This window comes from Heptranchias perlo, chromosome 15, assembly GCF_035084215.1.
Source record: "Heptranchias perlo isolate sHepPer1 chromosome 15, sHepPer1.hap1, whole genome shotgun sequence".
Lineage (NCBI taxonomy): Eukaryota > Metazoa > Chordata > Chondrichthyes > Hexanchiformes > Hexanchidae > Heptranchias > Heptranchias perlo.
Window position 1 is genome coordinate 34,766,609 of NC_090339.1, and position 19,439 is coordinate 34,786,047.

General features: G+C 45.3%; 1 protein-coding gene across 1 annotated transcript in view; it reads left to right on the plus strand.

Annotated features, from left to right (window-relative positions):
* tex11 (testis expressed 11) overlaps positions 1–19,012 on the plus strand; it is a 120,386-nt gene extending 101,374 nt beyond the window's left edge. Inside the window, exons 26-29 of the mRNA XM_067996730.1 lie at positions 4,747–4,855; positions 8,767–8,887; positions 12,533–12,700; positions 18,850–19,012. Of these exons, the coding sequence (XP_067852831.1) occupies positions 4,747–4,855; positions 8,767–8,887; positions 12,533–12,700; positions 18,850–18,921 (470 nt within the window). The 3' untranslated portion in view covers positions 18,922–19,012. The remainder of the gene's footprint in view (positions 1–4,746; positions 4,856–8,766; positions 8,888–12,532; positions 12,701–18,849) is intronic.
* The last annotated feature ends 427 nt before the right edge of the window (positions 19,013–19,439 follow it).

A 19,439-nucleotide genomic window follows, 5' to 3' on the forward strand; every position in this document is an offset into this window, starting at 1 on the left:
GCTGGTGACAGAACTTTAACATTCAGCATTCACAATAGCAAATTATGTTAACATGCCATGCCATCTTCAGCACCTCAACATCTGTCATCATGCGTAATATTGCCTTCCGTTCTCTTACAGGGCCTTCAGCGACTGCCGTGACAGCGGAGGGCGATTCCTCAGAGGACCTGCTGGCCTCTGAGGGGGGACCGTCACATCTCAGCGAGCCATCCACCAGCGCAGATACACACACCTTGGTGGGTCCCCGTCCTCAGTTAGTTGGGGTTGCACATGGTGAGTTACCACACACATGAGCACGAGCAGACACTGGTGGCAGGGGCAGCTGTGGAGAGTCTGCGTCGGTGGGAGCGCTCTTCTCCAGGTTCTGCTCAGCTGGACACAGATGCTGAACCCTGGGGCCCGTCCTTTAAAAGGAGAATTATCGAGGGGCAGCAACACATTTGCGAGGTGCCATGTGCACTCCCACAATCGCACAGAGGATGGAGGAGTCCAACTCCTTCATGAGTGGAATGGTGGCACAGGTACAGGAGGAATCTCTAACTGGACCAGCCATATAAATACTCTGGCTACAAGAGCAGGTCAGAGGCTGGGTATTCTGCGATGAGTGACTCATCTCCTGGCTCCCCAAAGCCTTTCCACCATCTACAAGGCACAAATCAGGAGTGTGATGGAATACTCTCCACTTGCCTGGATGAGTGCAGCTCCCACAACACTCAAGAAGCTCGACACCATCCAGGACAAAGCAGCCCACTTGATTGGCACCCCATCCACCACTCTAAACATTCACTCCCTTCACCACCGGCGCACAGTGGCTGCAGTGTGTACCATCCACAGGATGCACTGCAGCAACTCGCCAAGGCTTCTTCGACAGCACCTCCCAAACCCGCGACCTCTACCACCTAGAAGGACAAGAGCAGCAGGCACATGGGAACAACACCACCTGCACGTTCCCCTCCAAGTGACACACCATCCCGACTTTGAAATATATCGCTGTTCCTTCATTGTCGCTGGGTCAAAATCCTGGAACTCCCTTCCTAACAGCACTGTGGGAGAACCTTCACCAGATAGACTGCAGCGGTTCAAGAAGGCGGCTCACCACCACCTTCTCAAGGGCAATTAGAGATGGGCAATAAATGCCGGCCTCGCCAGCGACACCCACATCCCATGAACGAATAAAAAAAAACATACTGTCACAGGGATGTGAGGGCATCTCTGAGATAGTGTCGCGGGTAAGTGCGGGAATGTCTGCAATGGAGGGAAGGCTAGCCTCCATCGAGCTTCAAGCACGGCCACCGATGAGTCCATTGAGGCCCTGACAACGGCCCTTCGGACTCAGGGTGAGCAACTTTCTGTAGCCTTAAACAGGCAGGCAGATACACTATCACTGGCCTTACAAGGCTTCATACATATCCTCCAAACTGTCGTCCAGCAGGGTGGAATGAGTGATGTGGGCCTGGCCCAGGAGAGGGATGATGACGAAAGGGGACATGAAAGTGGGGACGCCACTCAAAGCGCTCCCACGTCTCACCCGTTGCCCCCCTCTCAACCAGTACCCGCAATGCTGCCTCCTCTCCAGGTGGTCGAGTCTGCCCCTGCACAGGTGCAGGTTGAGCAGTCTTTGGAGGGGCCCTCATGGGCACCGAAACCCAGAGGGCGTAGGCCCAAAGCTTCTAATCTGTCAGGGCATGAACAAGAGCAACCTGCCACTATCTCTGCTGCAGCCACAGGGGAAGCACCACATAGGAGTACTTGTAAGCTTAAGGCAAAGGTTTTGTGAGCACAAAGGGGATGCACAAGGGTGTTTGATGATTTGTCATGCTTTTCATTTGTATTTGATTTTTGTTAATGGCACATTAAATATTATTATTGTCACCACTACTGCCGTGTCTTGGCCATTCTTGACTGGCTTGCGTGATAAGTCTCTTTCATGAGGTTCGCCATGAACATCCACACTTGATGCCACCCATTGGGTCACCCTACAGTGGGTGTATGTGTAGTTGCACGACTATTTTGTGCAGGTGCCTGTGGCGCAGCACTGTGTTGTGGAGCTCCACGTGGCGGAGGTGAACGGCGTGCCTGGCAAGGCTGGTGATGTTGCTCGTCCTCGGATGAAGTGATGAATGCAGCTATGGCGTCCCCCATCCTGACGGTGTGAGTTTGAGGGGGTCCACAAAGTAGGTAAATGTGTTTGCACAGTAGAGTTTAGGGTATAAATTAATAATTTTGAGTGGAAAGACAAAGGTGTTGCAGCCAAAACTTTGCCCTGCTGCAATAAATGAGGTATTCCCCCCAACTGTCAAATAATCCTTTGCATCTCCCACTGGCTGCTGACTGAAACACGTCTGCTCCAACAGAAAGTGTTTCCCACAGCATGGGAAACATGCTGAGGATCCTTCAAAATTGCACCCCTGCCAAAATCTCCAGTCAATGAGGTCTGTCAAGTACCTCAAGTATCTAAATAACGATCTAAAGCAGCATCCCGCTGGCTTTAATTGCTGGTGGGAGTCCCGCATGCGGGAGCTGCGCGCACACCAGAACACGTCATTGGGGAACCTGGAAGTCAGCGGGTTGGAGCCGGGCTCCGAACCCGCTCCAGGATTCCGCCGTTTTAGGAGCCCCCCGCCCCCAATGCACCTGCTCGGCCATCCGAAATTGGCCCCAAAGTATTTAATATTAGTGAAGAAAAAGTACTGGAGAAATTAATGGGACTAAAAACTGACAAATCGCTTGGACCTAATGGCCTACATCCTACAGTTTTAAAAGAGGTGGCTGCAGAGATAGTGGGTGCATTGGTTTTGATCTTCCAGAATTCCCTAGATTCTAGAACGGTCCCTGGATTGGAAGGTAGCAAATGTAACCCTGCTATTCAAGAAAAGAGAGAGAGAGAAAACAGGGAATCACAGGCCAGTTAGCCTGACATCAGTAGTAGGGAAGATGCTAGAATCTATTATTAAGGACGTGGCACTAGAAAATCATAAAATGATTAGGCGGAGTTAACATGGTTTTATGAAAGAGAAATCGTGTTTGACAAATCTATTAGAATTCTTTGAGAGTGTAACTGACAGGGTAGACAAGGGGGAACCAGTGGATGTAGTATATTTGGATTTTCAAAAGGCATTCGATAAGGTGCCACAAAAGAAGTTGTTACACAATATTAGGGCTTATGGGATTGGGGGTAATATATTAGCATGGATTGAGGATTGGTTAACAGATAGAAAACAGAGAGTAGGAATAAATGGGTCATTTTCAGGTTGGCAGGTTGAAACTAGTGGGGTGCCGCAAGGATCACTGCTTGGACTTTGGCTGTTTACAATATATATATCGATGACTTGGATGAGGGGACCGAGTGTAAAGTATACAAGTTTGCTGATGCCACAAAGCTAGGTGTGAAAGTAAGCTGTGAGGAGGACGCAAAGAGGCTGCAAAGGGATATGGATAGGTTAAGTTAGTGGGCGAGAAGGTGGTAAAAGGTGAATAATGTGGGGAAATGTGAAATTATCCACTTTGGTGGGAAGAATAGAAAAGCAGAATATTTTTTAAAAGGTGAGAGACTAAGAAATGTTGGTATTCAGAGGGATTTGGGTGTCCTTGTACACGAATCACAAAAAATTAACGTGCAGGTACAGCAATCAACTAGGAAGGCAAATGGTATATTAGCCTTTATTGCAAGCGGGTTGGAGAATAAGAGTAAGAAGGTCTTGCTGCATTTATATAGGGCTCTGGTGAGACCACATCTGGAGTACTGTGTACAGTTTTGGTTTCCTTACCTAAGGAAGGATATACTTGCATTAGAAGGGTTGTATCAAAGGTTCACTAGATTGATTCCTGGGATGATAGGGTTGTTCTATGAGGAGAAATTGTGTAGCATGGGCCTATATTCTCTGGAGTTTAGAAGAATGAGAGGTGATTTAATGGAAATGTATAAAATTCTTAGAGGGCTTGACAGGGTAGATGCTGAAAGGCTGTTCCCCCTGGCTGGACAGTCTAGAACCAGGGACCATAAAATCAAGATAAGGGGTCGGCCATTTAGGACTGAGATGAGGAAAAATTTCACTGAGGGTTGTGAATCTTTGGAATTCTCTACCCCAAAGGGCTGTGACTGCTCAGTTGTTGAGTATATTCAAGACTGAGATCAATAGATTTTTGGACACTAAGGGAATCAAGGGATATGGGGATAGGGCGGGAAAGTGAACTTGAGGTAGAAGATCAGACGTGATCTTATTGAACAGCGGAGCAAGTTCAAGGGGCCATATGGCCTATTTCTACTCTTATTTCTTATGATCCTATTAGCTAATTTGTGGACAACACTCTGCTTGGTTTATGTAGAGTGTATGTGGTTCACCATTTTGCACTTACGGTGAAGACCAGCCTTCATTTTAAACCTTAACTATTTGAACTAGACAAAAGCAAAGACAGAACTTCCTAATTTTGTCGCAATTATCCACTATTAGCTTATTCCAAAAATAATTTTGTACCAGTTTGTAAACTTAGAGCAGTTGTGGGATGGTGGCGGGGGGGGGGTGGAAATTATTTGAACTTACTCCACTGATTTTTTTCCACTGACAGCTATCCACTTGCTATGGAAAGAGATCACCAATCCAGTATTGTTGCAGTTCCTAGATTGCTGAATCAACCAACAAAAAGAATAGTATCTTATTAGATAAAGTTGCTAATCGATCTTCGGATATGTACAGTCTGTCCACTGTATGGAGGATAATAGACTCTTTATTCTCTTGTAAATTAAAGCCTTATCCATGGAATCTCCTGCTCACTACCCATCAGTCTGTAAAAAGGCCTTGAAGATTGCCTTATCTCTTCAAAAGAAGCAGCCTGATATGGATGTAATACGATGCAGGTCAGTAACCAAGCCAGAGGGATTTTATGACCACATGAGAGCTTGTTAGTTCACGTAAGCTTTCCCTGTTACCTGGAATTGTTGGGCAATCAGAATTTAGAATTTAGATGTTTAGTTGGTCGATATATTTTGTGTATAAAAGACTCATAGGCATGGTGTGATATTTTTTGACTGATGCCCACATGAGCAGTTTTGAAAAAAAACAGCAATCACCAGAACGCTTTTTGGGAATGTGCTAGAATAGAACGAAGTCCGGTTGTTATATTTGTCAGAAATTATGACATCAATACCAGTGTCGGTGGTATTATGATTGTGACAATGAAAAGTGCTGATGGGGCAGCCATACCAATGGTATCCATTGTTATATGACAAAAAGGATATTTGAATGTCAAGTCGTCTTGTCAGCGTGTCTGGGTAATCGGAAAACACCTCTCATTTGTTGGAAAACCCTTTGATATCTGTCTAGTGGTGAAGTGGAGAAGAGAGACACAGGGACCGTAACGGCAGTCTAGCTTTTACAACAGGGAGGATGCTGAAGCAAAAGTGCCACAGGAAGGCAAGCTCGATAGGTCAGAATGCAGAAGAGTTAGTCTGTCTGACAAGAAAACAAGACAGAGTTTCAGCTAAAAGAGCATGATTTTCAATTAGACCTTGAGGGAGATAGATGACGAGGAGAATGAGAGCAATGCAGATTGCAGGAACAGAGGGAACAAAGCAATTTTGAGGTGAACAAGGAGGAGAAACAGTGCCAGCATAGGGCAGAAGAGAAGGAAAAACTATATTATTGTAAAGCGTGATATTCTCGGGGCTTATGATTTAACACCTGAAGATTACAGGCAGAAATTTAAGAAACTAAAAGAATCTGCACCGTACTTACAGGAAAATGTTTATCCAGCTCAAAGACAAGTAGTAGTTGTAGCTGGAAAGCGAATGTGCAGAAGACTACAAAAGTCTTTGCCATTTGATGCTAAGAGACAGATTTCTGGAGATAGTTTTAGGGGATTTAAGAATCTGGTTACAATCAGGAATGTAAAACTTTCAAGCAGCTAGGCATATGTGCCTATCATTTTATGGCCTATAAGCACAACTAGGTTGTCGCATAGGTGGGAGGCCAGATGCCTCATGTTGTTCTATGGACAAACCAGCCAGCGAGCCAGCTGCTGAACCTGCCACGGGTGAGGCTGGAGGAGGGCAGCCAAGCAGAAGTCAGATATCTGCAGGCAGTGAAATCAGGGCCTGGATATCCCTCCCGTTGGGTTACTGGTGGAGGGAGAATGCCACCTGCCAATATGAATCAGCCAGTAACCTGCTGAAATTTTCTCCTGGACTCTGATTTGCTGTGCAGGCAGGTTTGGAGTGGTACTACCACTCCTGATAGGTTGGAAGCCCTGTGAAAGTGTCCTGTTTAAAGTATCTATATCACTCTGGAAGCCACCAATGTCCATAGAAACTGTTCTTAGCATCTTGATGCCAAGACCTGGTTGGGACTATTTCATCTGTACTGACACCAATCAATATCTCCTTTGAGCTGGTGCCCAGCAGTGGGCTGCAAGGAATAGGCGCACTGTCTTATCGTAGAGTGGTGTTTAGTCTGCCGCCTTAAGGCCTCCTCCAATACCTCTACATGAGGGAACTTCAGACATGGCGCGGCATCCCTTGCTAATGCAATAGAAAGGCTGCTGGAAGCTGCTCCCTCTGGGACAGCTGCTTTCTTGAGACGGGAGTCACTTCGGATCTCTAGAGCTCCAGGGGGAACCATACCAGCCATCCATCTCTCAACCTTATCTCACTCAGGGATCACCTTGTAGAAGCAGTATACTCAGACCACTATCAAGTAAATTAGCTGGCACAAAAGGTGGACATCGTGTTAAGAAGTAGTTGTAGATAAGGTTATTGGAATTATTGGCCCTTTCTGGAGAATATTTTGTTCTGTAAAGTGAACAAGGCTTGTGCATATAGAGTTCTGAGAAAGCAAGACTTGCATTTAATATAGCGCTTTTCATGATATCCCAAAGCGCTTCACAGCCAATAAAGTATTTTTGAAGTGTAGTCACTGTTGTAATGTAGCAGCCAATTTGCACACAGCAAGCTCCCACAAACAGCAATGTGATAATGACCAGATAATCTGTTTTTTAGTGATGTTGGTTGAGGGATAAATATTGGCCAGGGATAACCCCCCTGCTTTTCTTTGAAATGGTGTGGTGGGATCTTTTACATCCACCTGAGAGGGTAGATAGGGCCTCGGTTTAACAACTCATCTGAAAGACAGCACCCCCATCAATGCAGCACTCCCTCAGTACTGCACTGGAGTGTCAGCCTGCATTTTGTGCTCAAGTCTCTGGAGTGGGACTTGAACCTACAACCTTCTAAGTTAGAGGCGAGAGTGCTACCAATTGAGCTACGGCTGATACCATGGCTGAGTTCATTTCTGTGAATGTTTTCAGCTTTTGGTGATTGGATGAAGTCAGGGGAAATGTAGACTTGTGTTTTATGAAGTAACTTGGTCACAAAACAAACAACTTGCATTTATATAGCGCCTTTAACATAGTAAAATATCCCAAGGTACTTCTCAGGAGTGTAATCAAACAAAAATAACACCGAGCCAAAGAAGGAGACATTAGGACAGGTCAAAGAGGTAAATTTTAAGGAGGGTCTTAAAGGAGGAAAGAGAGGTGGAGAAGTTTAGGGAGGGACTAACCACTACTGGCCTCTTAGAAATCTGCAACGCAAACAGGGAGGTCACCTTAGTTCATAGGGTATGAGACAGTAAGTTGTGCAGTCAGCACCAATGTAGATAGTTCGACTTCATACCTTTAACTAGTCGCAGTGAATGGATTGCATGTTGCAAGGGTTGCAAGAATTATTTTTTTATTCATTCATTGGATGTGGGCGTTGCTGGCAAGGCCAGCACTTACTGCCCATCCCTAATTGCCCTTGAGAAGGTGGTGGTGAGCCGCCGCCTTGAACCGCTGCAGTCCGTGTGGTGAAGGTACTCCCACAGTGCTGTTAAGTAGAGAGTTCCAGGATTTTGACCCAGCGACGATGAAGGAACGGCGATACATTTCTAAGTCAGGATGGTGTGTGACTTGGGAGGAAAATGTGCAGGTGGTGGTGTTCCCATGCACCTGCTGCCCTTGTCCTTCTAGGTGGTAGAGGTCGCACGTTTGGGAGGTACTATCGAAGAAGCCTTGGCGAGTTGCTGCAGTAGATGGTACACACTGCAGCCACGGTGCGCCGGTGGTGAAGGGAGTGAATGTTTAAGGTGGTAGATGGGGTGCCAATCAAGTGGGCTGCTTTGTCCTGGATGGTGTTGAGCTTCTTGAGTGTTGTTGGAGCTGCACTTATCCAGGCAAGTGGAGAGTATTCCATCACACTCCTGACTTGTGCCTTGTAGATGGTGGAAAGGCTTTGGGGAGTCAGAAGGTGAGTCACTCGCTGCAGAATACCCAGCCTCTGACCTGCTCTTGTAGCCACAGTATTTATTGCTCATTACAATAGTACACGGTGGCCTGGTGAAGGACTATCGTTAGGTAAAGGGCAAAGTTGTCCACATTAGTTGACTGTGGATGACCACAGAATTATCTAATTATTTTCTCCCTTCCTGGCTTCCCAATGCCATGATCCTCCTGCAGCACAGATCCTCCTGTTTACAAATAACTAGGTGACAATTCTCCTTCCTTTTTGTCTTCTGTGGGAAGATATCTGGCCTCAGTTTGAGGGCATCTTTTCATTGTATTGTTTAGTAATGCAACTCAACAAAGTAGGGACATCAAACTTTTGTACTAGTCTTCTGAGGTGCCAACATGCTACTTTTTAAAAAGACTATTTGTCTATTTGCGGGAGGGAGTTGAAACCTTATTTTAATGTTTGGAGGACTGTCATTAAGGACTAATTTGCATTTTTTTTCACAGCAAATTTCTTCACAGCCTGATCCAGATCTCACTTCCCACAGGAGTGACCGAAATTGAACCTCGAATCCTGGAGGAAGTCTGGTCTTACTATGAGGAAGCATTAGTCATTATAGAAAGTTTGGTGAGTGAGGAAATAATGACAGACTGAGAGACAGAGACAAGGGGAGTGAAAAAAAATGAAATAAAACATGGAACTGAAGAGGCCATCGCTCTATACTTGAAACTTGTGCCAGAGGGATGCGTTCTAAATGGATCCTATTCTGAAAGAAACCTGTGCCCTCATCCGCTGGCTTCTGTCGCCATGAGATTCCTACTAGTAATAATGCAGTTAAAATCACTGCATTATTACTAGTAATGCACAGCAAATCAGCCTTAGCATCTTGCCATTTAAGTTGTGTTTGAAGTGATGTCTTACTAGCAGCATTGTAACATGTTTTTCTGATCCTAGAGGTTCCCATGGCAAGAAAACCCTAGGGAGCAATGGCAGCTCTGGCCGTAGCACCTCACAGCATCCTGGTTCACTCACTCCTACAGTATTTGAGAGTGTACCAAGCCCTGCATAGTTTGGGGGTGTTGACCGGAAGTCACCGGTTACAATTATTGGTCTTAGTACACAGAGGAGACAGTCAATTCTCTCTTAATTCTCAATTCGCTTTATTAACGTTATTAGATCATGTACATACCGCTTATACGTCTGGCTAGATATAGGCATGCAGTTTACAGCAGGTTATACAGTTTTATACTCAAACTAGGATTTAAACGCACACCCACTAGGTTTCTCTGACTAACACTCCCTGAGTGGTCACAGAATAGAAAGGATATTATATTACCCGGAAAGGAGAGCTGCCGCTGGCCAGGCGTACGTTCTCTCTTTCTTGACGTCGTCTCTACGTCCCTGACGTAGTCTCTACGTCCCTGACGTAGGGTCCCTACTTCTGTGATGGTTAGTCTCCAGAGTTTCCCTCACAAACTGGGACCAAGCCTGCAATTCTTCAGTTTTAACTTCAAGCCTGTCTTTTCGAATGATGCTGTCTTCTCCGGTTGGCTTAAAGTTCCTCGAGTGGTCAGTGTCATCCCCTGATTGGCTCTATTCCAAGGGGCTAGGTAGCATCACCTCATTACTCCTTTTCTAAAAAAGGACTGGTGTCTCATCAGAGCTCCTTTTGTCTCTTAGAAGCGGAACGAATTCAAACCGGTTTCAGCCAGCTCAGACCAGTGACTGAACTCCAGGTCACTTCAGTTCAAAAGTTAGTGTCTTTGTTAGCAATTCGAATTAAACTCAGTCGTTTTCTGCAGCCCCTGGCCAACAGGGGCATCTATGGAAGAGTCCACAAACTGTGACTGTGCAGTGCTACGTGACTACCTATTTAGAGGGATATTAGAGGGACTTAAGTGAAGGTGTCATTAATAAGAGCCAGTTTTATGGTTTTCGCAGTGTACAGGTGGCTGATCAGGCTCCTCACCTGCTACCAGTTCAGCCTGTTTCTCCTCTTCAACCCGATCCCCTCTTCAACCTGTTCCATGGTAATCTTCAAGACATTGCCTAGACCATATTAGTGGACTCTTCCAGATCTGTCAGTATATTGGAACCTTTTCTTGAGCATCTGACATTATGCTTCACCAAGACACAGGTGGCTGTATACACCTTGCATCTTTCTTCAGGCATTGTTCATATATTTCTCAAAGGGGCATTAGCCAGAACAAAAGTGGATAACCATGGGCCCCCAGCAGCTATGCATCCGGTATTCATGGCCTTTCAATAATGGTGACACCATTGTTTGCTGCAAAATAAATGAATCTGGAGCTACCAGCCTAACAAGCTGTGGTCAGATTCTATTTGTATATTGATGGGTGGATACCCTTTCTAACCATAAAGGGGATAGCATTAGTGTTAGGGCCTTGTATGGCCACATGAATGCCATCAATAATACCCTGCATTTTAGGGAGTCTAGCCAGGCATTAAAAGTGCAGGGCTTTTTTGGACTGCTAGCTATTTTCCAAAGGGAAATTAATAAAGTCTCTTAATTGAGCAAACAAGGCAACAGTTAGCTGTGTGATGCACCTATGAATTGCAGGTTTGGAGATTTGACACATATCTCTTGCTACTGCTTGGAATGACCCCGTAGTGAACGTACGAACAGATGAACATACGAACATATGAATTAAGAGCAGGAGTAGGTCATTTAGCCCCTCAATCCTGCTGTGCCATTTGATAAGATCATGGCTGATCTGATTGTGACCTCAACCCTACTTTCCCATCTAATTACTATAACCTTTGACTCCCTTGTTAATCAGGAATTTATCTAACTCAGCCTTACAAATATTCAATGACCCTGCCTCCACCGCTCTTTGGGGAAGGGAGTTCCACAGACTTACGACCCTATGAGAAAAAAATTCTCATCTCCATCTTAAATGGGAGACCCCTTATTTTTAAACTGTGGCCCCTAGTTCTAGTCTCTCCCACAAGGGGAAACATCCTCTCAGCTTCTACCCCTTTTCCCCACAGGATCTTATATGTTTCAGTAAGATCACCTCTCATTCTTCTAAACTCCAATGTATACAGGTTCAACGTGTCCGACCTTTCTTCATAAGATAACCCCATCATCCCAGAAATCAGTCGAGTTAAGTAGCGCTGCAAGCAGGATCAACAAAATCAAGGAAGCTGCTATTTTGATAGTCATCATTGTCCTGGATGTGGGTTCCAGGTTTGGACAGGAGAAGGCACACTTCCATCACAACCTACCTTGGGAATCATTATTTCCTGTGCCATCATGTCAGATATATCTAAATAACTCATCCTTCGCTGGTATGAATGGTGCTGTCATAAGTTCAGATCCTTATTGATTGCCTACATTATAAACAGGGGTCCAGTTCATATTTCTTCTGATCTTCCTCCAAAACCTGTAGGTATGAAGGATGTCCAGTGGAGCAGCCATACTTACTATTTAGGCAGTGAGTTAGGGCTTAGGGTTTGTGAAGGTAGAATGTGCAGCATGAAGGTATTGATCATGGAAGGAGCTGGCTGTAGGCCTACACATTTTATGATGAAGGAGCTGGTGCTGGAAAGTGCACAATGTATTGTGGTGGGCACCCATGGGAAAGTGGAGAGCAGTGAAGGAGTGCATGGGAAAGAAGGAAGGGATGATGCCAGGACTAGTTGTTATAGTACCTGACTTTAAGCGACCATCTTGTCACTCCTAGTGAAGTTCTTGAATTTTTTTTTCTGCACTACAGCCATGTCCTCAGTACAGTACATTACCACCACCTGCCATATTCTAAGTCTCACTCTCTTGAACACCATGTGGTTATGGCAAAGAAAAAGAATTTTGACCATTTTTTTTGTGCTTTCCTTGTCAAAGCAGGGGGCCCTGAGTCTTCAGACATCTCACACAACTTCCAAAGAAACATTACGACAGATGCAGCTTTGAGATTTTCAGGATATGTAGCCAAACTTCCAACAACAGGCTGGCAGCCAAATCTCCCAAAGCAGTACTGTACCTTTAAGCTTCTGCAGATCTTGAAGGCCTGCAGTAGCCCTCACACTTCCTCCCCTGAATGGGTTTGTCGCAAGTTATAGACACATGGCATGACTAGCCCACAATATTTAAATGACCTGAAGATGATCATAGGGGCATGTATGGATCTGATCAGGAACAGTGCACTGAGGGTGCTTTCTGCCCAACTTGTACTTTGGGGTGGGGGTGGGGGGGCTGGGTGAGCAAAATCGGCCCCACTATGTCTTAGGCTATCTATTTCCTATATGCAGCAGGAGGAATACCCAGAGATGGAGATTCTGTGGCTGATGACTCGAGGATGGAATACTGGGGCTTCCTTGTACAGTTTGGGGAAATACTCCAAGGCAGAACGGTGGTGTGGGCTTGGAATGCGCTTCCTCAAACATCTGGGATCTCTCAGGGCCAGCTATGAAAGTCAGGTAAGAGCAGCCTCACAGTAACTATCTCTCACTTACAGAACAAGTTTTAAAACCTCTTCTTCAGTCGTTAGCCTCCATTTATAACAACAATTTGCATTTATGTAGCGACTTTAATGTAGAAAGCCTTCCAAAGCATTTCACAAAGGCGTAATCAAAAAAAAAGATGCCAAACCAAAGAAGGAGATATTAGCAGGGGTGACCAAAAGCTTGGTCAAAGAGGTAGGTTTTAAAGAGGCTGTTATAGGAGGTCAAGGAGGTGAAGAGGCCAAGGAATTTAGGAAGGGAATTCCAGAACATTGAGCATAGGCGGCTGAAGGCATGGTCGTCAATAGTCACTGGCAAGGCAATATTTATTGCCCATTCCTAGTTGCCTTGGTGATATTAAGAGTCAACCACAAAGTATGGGACTGGAGTCACATATATGTCAGACATGGTAGGGGTGACAGGTTTCTTCCCTGAAGGATATTAGTGAACCAATTGGGTTTTTATGACAATTCGGCAACATTTGTGGTTGTTTCATCAGGTTCCAGCCCACAAATTAACAGATTGATTGCATTCACTTTTCCAACTTGCTGTGGTAGGATTTGAATTCATTCAGAGCTTTAAGCACAGAGCTTGGTGAGAGTTGGGTGAATCTACTAAACGGAGTGAGTTGCTAAACAGTGACGACAGGAATTTGGTGAGAGGGGGAAGGAGATGCTAAGTAATTTAAACCAAGGGACAACAGTAAATATATAAATAAATAATCAGAGTAATTAATTAGATCTAAGGGGATAAAATTAAAATTAACTAAATAGAGGATACCAACATTAAAGGGATCCGAATTGCATTAAATAAAAATCTGGTATACATAAATAATAAATAGGAGTTAAGGGGATACTGAAATAAAGAAGTTAACAAACAAAAAACAAGACTAATTAATTACAAATTAATCTGAAATCAAGCTAAATCCATCTACTAAATATAGTCTAGATCTCAAGCAATTGTATTATATCTAGAATTAAATTACTACTAATAAATAAATAAATAAAAACTAAAAATGGCAGTGTAGACCATGGGCTCTATTTTAGCACCCGCTATAGGGTGCGTTCCTGGCGGGGGGGCTCCGAAAATCAGGGAATCCCGGAGCGGGTTGGGAGCCCGGCTCCAACCCGCCCACTTCCGGGTTCCCCACAGACGCGCCGACGTGCGCGCGCAGCCCCCGCATGTGGGACTCCCGCAGGCAATTAAAGCCAGCGGGGTGCCACTTGACATACTGAGGTATTTCAGTTCATTAACAGACCTAATTAAGGGAATATGTCAGGAGGGGTGGGATTTTAGAGACAACTGGGACTGTTTCCCATACTGGGGGAAACACTCCCAGTTGAAATGGACGTGTTGCAGCTATCAGCCTGTGGCAGCTGCAAAGGTCCATTTGACAGGTGGGGGGGGGTGGGGAAGACCCTCACTCATTGCAGGAGGCCACTCTGTCACTTGGGATAAAGTTTGGCCTCCACCACCCTCCTCCTGACAAGAAAATTCCCCAACTTGCACACTTACCCCGGGGTCCAGAGACATGTACCTACCTTGCGGACCCCCTCAGATGTACATCTTCCGGATGGGGGCCGCCGTAGCTGCAGTCATGACCTCCTCGGAGGGCGAACAGCATCACCAGCCTCGCCGTCCACGCCGTCCACCTCTGACACGTGGAGCTCCACAACAGAGTGCTGTGACACATCCACCTGCACAGCAGGAGGGAGGGCAACCGCAGAGAGAGATGCGTCGCAGAGGGCACTACCCTCGCCACAGGGTCCACAGACCGAGGCTCAGCTTCCTGGACCTCTCTGAGCAGCAGTGCACACGGAGGCTCAGAGTCACTCGACATGTAGTCGTGGACATCTACATAAGAACATAAGAAATAGGAGCAGGAGTAGGCCAATCGGCCCCTCGAGCCTGCTCCGCCATTCAATAAGATCATGGCTGATCTGATCCTAACCTCAAATTTAAATTCATGTCCAATTTCCTGCCCGCTCCCCGTAACCCCTAATTCCCTTTACTTCTAGGAAACTGTCTATTTCTGTTTTAAATTTATTTAATGATGTAGCTTCCACAGCTTCTTGGGGCAGCAAATTCCACAGACCTACTACCCTCTGAGTGAAGAAGTTTCTCCTCATCTCAGTTTTGAAAGAGCAGCCCCTTATTCTAAGATTATGCCCCCTAGTTCTAGTTTCACAGATCCTTGGGAACATCCTTACCGCATCCAACTGATCAAGCCCCTTCACAATCTTATATGTTTCAGTAAGATCGCCTCTCATTCTTCTGAACTCCAATGAGTAGAGTCCCAATCTACTCAACCTCTCCTCATATGTCCACCCCCTAATCCCCAGGATTAGCCGAGTGAACCTTCTTTGTACTGCCTCGAGAGCAAGTATGTCTTTTCTTAAGTATGGACACCAAAACTGTATGCAGTATTCCAGGTGCAGTCTCACCAATACCTTATATAACTGCAGCAATACCTCCCTGTTTTTATATTCTATCCCCCTAGCAATAAAAGCCTTCATGCCGAGCTGCTCCCAGTTGGCCCGAGCACCATCTTCTTACCTGTCGCTCTCAAAGTCACCACTGCCCTCAACAACTTCTCCTCCGCATCCTTCCAGGGTGCCACCAGGAACATCGCCGACGTCTCTCAGTCGTCTGCACAAAAGAGCCCTGCAAATACACCTACACCCACTCTGCAGTGACACAATGGGTGTCATCAGTTGTGGGTCTTCATTGTGATCTTCAGGAAAGGGCATTATTGCACAAACCAGACAAAATTCACAAAGACGTGGCAGTAGTGGTGCCAATATAATATGTAATGTGAGTTGGTCAGAAATTCAATAGTAAAAACCATGACAAACCCTCAAACACCCTTGTGCATCCCCTTCATGCTCACGACACGTTTGCCTTACGCTGCCTACTGCACATATGTGATGCATGCCCTGTGGCTGCAGCACAGGTAGTGGCAGGTTGAGTGAGGCTGACTGTGAAAGAGATGCATGAGAGGCTGAGAATGAGATAGAGCCATGAGATTGTATGAGGATTAGGTTGAGTGGTAGTGGTGGGATGAGTACTGGCGAGGTGAGTAAATGCAGGTAAGATGAGGATGAGCTTTGAGTGAGTATGAGGGGTGATGTGACAGAGTAGTGTTGGCAGTGCAGAAGGAGGTGTGGGGTGGGGGCGGTGATGTGGCAGATGGAGTGTAGAGGAATGATTTAAGTGTACTCATTTTGGCTGACCTACTGAGGTCATTGGAGCGCCTCCTGCACTGTATGCAGGTGGGCGATATGTTGGTGGTGCAGGTGACCTCCTCTGCCACCTCGAGCCAGGCCTTCCTGGTGGCAGAGGCAAGCCGCTTCCTCCTGCCCGCCTGGGGGAAGATCTCTGTCCTCCTCCTCCTCACCCCATCTAATGATACCTGGAGTGAGGCATCATTAAACTGGGAGCAGCCTTCCCTCTGGGCTGCTCCATGCTGTAATTTTTTCTATTTGTTGCAGCATCTGTCAGTGGAGGACTGCCCCTTTAAATAGAGCTCCTCCAGCTGACAGAGCTTACTGCGCATGCGCAGTCCGCCTGACGCTCAGATCAGCAGTGGGGAACCCGGAAGACCAGGTAAGTGGATTCAATTAGGCTGCGATTTCGCGGGGGGGGGCAGACTGATTTCGCCAGGCGCGTTACCCACGCGCCCAATAGCCCCCCCCGCCGCGAACCTGCAGCCCTGGTAACATCAAGCCCTATGTGTCAGGACTCTGATATGTAGGAGTTTGTGGACAGTAAGACTGTTCCCGATTGGCACATCTGCAGGAAATGTCTCTGCCTTGAGATACTCCAGCTCAGAGTCCTTGAGCTGGAATGCGAGTTAGAGACACTCTGACACATGAGGGAGGGGTAGGAATTTTTGGATAGTTTTCTGCAGTCACATCTCAGAGGAAAGCACAGGTATAGGAAAGGGAGAATGTGACTGTTAGTCAGCAGGGTAAGGGGAACCAAGGGGAGGTAGAGAAGGAGGTCGCACAGACACTGGTCGCATCCAACAGTTTCAATGTACTTGCTACCTGTGAGGATAAGGATGCGGGGTGGACAGCCAGAATGCTAACCATGGCACAGTGGAACAGGAGGCAGTCCAAGGGGAGGGAGGAGCAGAATAGAACGGTTGTAGTCATAGGGGATTCGATAATTAGGGGGATAGATAGTGTCCTCTGCAGTTGCGACTGATTGTCCAGGAGGGTGTGTTGCCTACCTGATGCAAGGGTAAAGGAATTTCAGAGCAACTGAAGAGTAACTTGGAAAGGGAAGGTGAAGATCCAGTTGTCATGGTCCATGTTGGGACCAATGATAGAGGGAAGAAAAGGGAGGAGGTCCTGCTATAAGAATATCAGAAGTTAGGAACTAAACTAAAAAAAAATCTTACGGGTGGTAATCTCGGGATTACTACCCGAGCCAAGTGCTACTTGGCATAGGGATAGACAGATCAGGAAGGTGAAAGCATGTCTGAAAGACTGGTGTGGTTCCATTTTATGGGACACTGGCAGCTGTACTGGAACGGGAAGGAGCTGTACCACTGGGACGGGCTCCACCTGAACCAGAATGGGAACAGTGTCCTAGCGGAAAGGATAAATAGGGCTGTGGATAGGATTTTAAACTAGAAAGGGACAGGGGGATGGATCAGGTGAAAATAACACAAGTCTGAAGATAAAAGAAATAAGAGATTAGAGTAAAGATCAGACCAAGGTAAAGAATAAGGGTAACAAATGGTCAGGGAACAAACACAGTTATCGAACATAAGTCCAAAATGACTGCTAAAAATAAAGCGAGGAGAACAATTATTAAAAACAAATTAATTAATTTGCTTGTACAGCAATGTGCACAGCATGTGAAATGAAACAGGGGAACTGGAGGCAATAAAACACAATTCGAGACTCATGATTCTTTTGCCATAAGACCAGTGTTCTCACTCCTCATGAGACAAGCAACTATATAGCATGCTTGTTCTGTTGTAGGGGTTAAAATCTTGGTCAGCTTTGGCAGCTTATTGATTATGTTTCAGAATCTAATACACTAGCTCACCCCAAAGTAGCTTTTTCCAATCCTGGTTCAAGTAATGTTCCAGATATTGGGATGTTTTGTGGTTTATAGATTTGTAAACCATGTATTACTTTGATTTGGTGGATGATATGGATACAGATTTCCTAAGGAGCGTGTAGATCCTTGCCATCCTACTTAGTTTCAGCAACCTAGGATTTTGGATGAGAGTAACTATAGGTGGGGAGGAAGCTCTATCATCTGATTGCTCCATCTTGTTTGTAAGGGGTTATTCTCCTTAGAGCGGAAAAGGTTAAGAGGAGATTTGATAGAGGTGTTTAAAAACATGAACAGTTTTGAGAGTAAATAAGGAGAAACTGTTTCCAGTGGCAGAAGGGTCGGTAACCAGAGGACACAGATTTAAGGTGATCGGCAAAAGAGCCAGAGGCGACATGAGGAAACATTTTTTTACGCAGTGAGTTCTAATGATCTGGAATGCACTGCCTGAAAGAGTGGTGGAAGCAGATTCAATAGTAACTTTCAAAAGGGAATTTGATAAATACTTGAAGGGAAAAAATTTACAGGGCTATGGGGAAAGAGCAGGGGAATGGGACTAATTGGATAGCTCTTTCAAAGGGCCGGCACAGGCATGATGGGCCGAATGGCGACCTCCTGTGCTGCATCTATTACGATACTATGATATGTGTTTTCTTGTGTTTTGATCTGGGCGTACAGAGACATTCACACCTCTTAGCCTTTACTGTTCCCAGGAATCATCTGACAGAATTCATCCAAGGCTTAGTTGCTTTGGGGGAGTTCCAACAGGCGTAGAGGATAATAATTTAACAGGACAAAATGTAATTTATTTTAAATGAACATAAGCTTTAGATTACTGCAAAAAATAATTAAGTGTAGTGAATTGAGAAAAGACTTCTCATAAAGGAATCGTTGTGACGCAACTTATAGGAATAGTAAGCGAGAAAGAACTGTAGACTGAATATCGTACCGTGGTTTTCGGAGTAAAAGAACTATAGAATGACGATCTTACATGTGTGTGGAGTATCGTGAAAACGAAAACCAGTGTGTTACACATATTTGTGTTTTGACAGATGATGAGTCTCTACACTGAAATTTTGGATAGAATGGATAGAGAAAAGAAGGTACTCCCCATTGAAGAGTAACAGAAAAGTAAAGCATTTCCATTCAGCGGACATGGGATGCATCAGGAATGTGGGAGTAACAATTCTTTATAATAGTGAGCTCATATCTAAATTATCCATTCCATTTGTTCATTTTAAGATTTTTTTTCTTTTGTATTGACCAAGTTCACATTAATTTCATGGCTGCTCTAAACTATGATTAGATTAATCAGGAGAATGTGCGAGAAGAAACGTTCGGTTTCAGCAATCTCAGATAACCTTATGTAGGGCGATATCTACAACAAACTACTACACAACAAAGACAGCATTTTAGAAACAGCTTGTCATATTCTGGATTTTAAATGGAAAATGTATAACTAATACTTTGGTTTCCAGACATGTTTTAAGAAAATGTTTAGGAATGGTGAGATTTATTAGGAAACAAACCTTTGGCTTCAGACTGATTTCGTTTGCTCAGCATTGTAAATGTTTTGCTGCCAGACTCAGTCAGAGTGTGAGATGAATGTTATAGGTGACGTTCTGTAAACAGCCACAATATT